The 398-nt window shown below is 63.8% G+C and overlaps 1 protein-coding gene across 1 annotated transcript in view; it reads left to right on the forward strand.

Moving 5' to 3' along the window:
• The window catches only part of HDAC7 (histone deacetylase 7), a 14826-nt gene that overhangs the window by 9305 nt on the left and 5123 nt on the right, over positions 1-398 (forward strand). Inside the window, exon 16 of the mRNA XM_010143362.1 lies at positions 57-106. Within this exon, the coding sequence (XP_010141664.1) occupies positions 57-106 (50 nt within the window). The remainder of the gene's footprint in view (positions 1-56; positions 107-398) is intronic.

A 398-nucleotide genomic window follows, 5' to 3' on the forward strand; every position in this document is an offset into this window, starting at 1 on the left:
GCCACCACTGCCCAGTTTCTTGGCTCTGAAGCCCTCGCTGTCCCCTCTCTCCACAGGGATCCTGTCGCAGCGGATGTTCGTCATGCTGCCCTGCGGAGGGGTGGGGGTAAGTGCTCCGTCTCTGCTCCGGCTGGGTTTGGGGTTGTTCCTTTCTTGTGTCCCCAGTGAGGGCCTGCTCATGGGCTTGAGCCGAGCGGGAGCTCCTGAAGCCTTTGGGCTGCAGCGGGTGGGCAGCCTCCGGCAGGAGCTTTCGCTCTGTGGGAAGGACGTCACCGCGTCAGAGCTTCCCCCTCTCCTTGGGATGGTCCTGAGCATCCCACCCTTGAAAAGGGGCTGCCTGACGCCTCCTTACTCCGGGGGAACCAGCAACCCAACGCCCCTCACAGCCGTTTCTGAGG

Source organism: Buceros rhinoceros, unplaced genomic scaffold (assembly GCF_000710305.1).
Source record: "Buceros rhinoceros silvestris isolate BGI_N320 unplaced genomic scaffold, ASM71030v1 scaffold21659, whole genome shotgun sequence".
Taxonomy (NCBI): Eukaryota; Metazoa; Chordata; class Aves; order Bucerotiformes; family Bucerotidae; genus Buceros; species Buceros rhinoceros.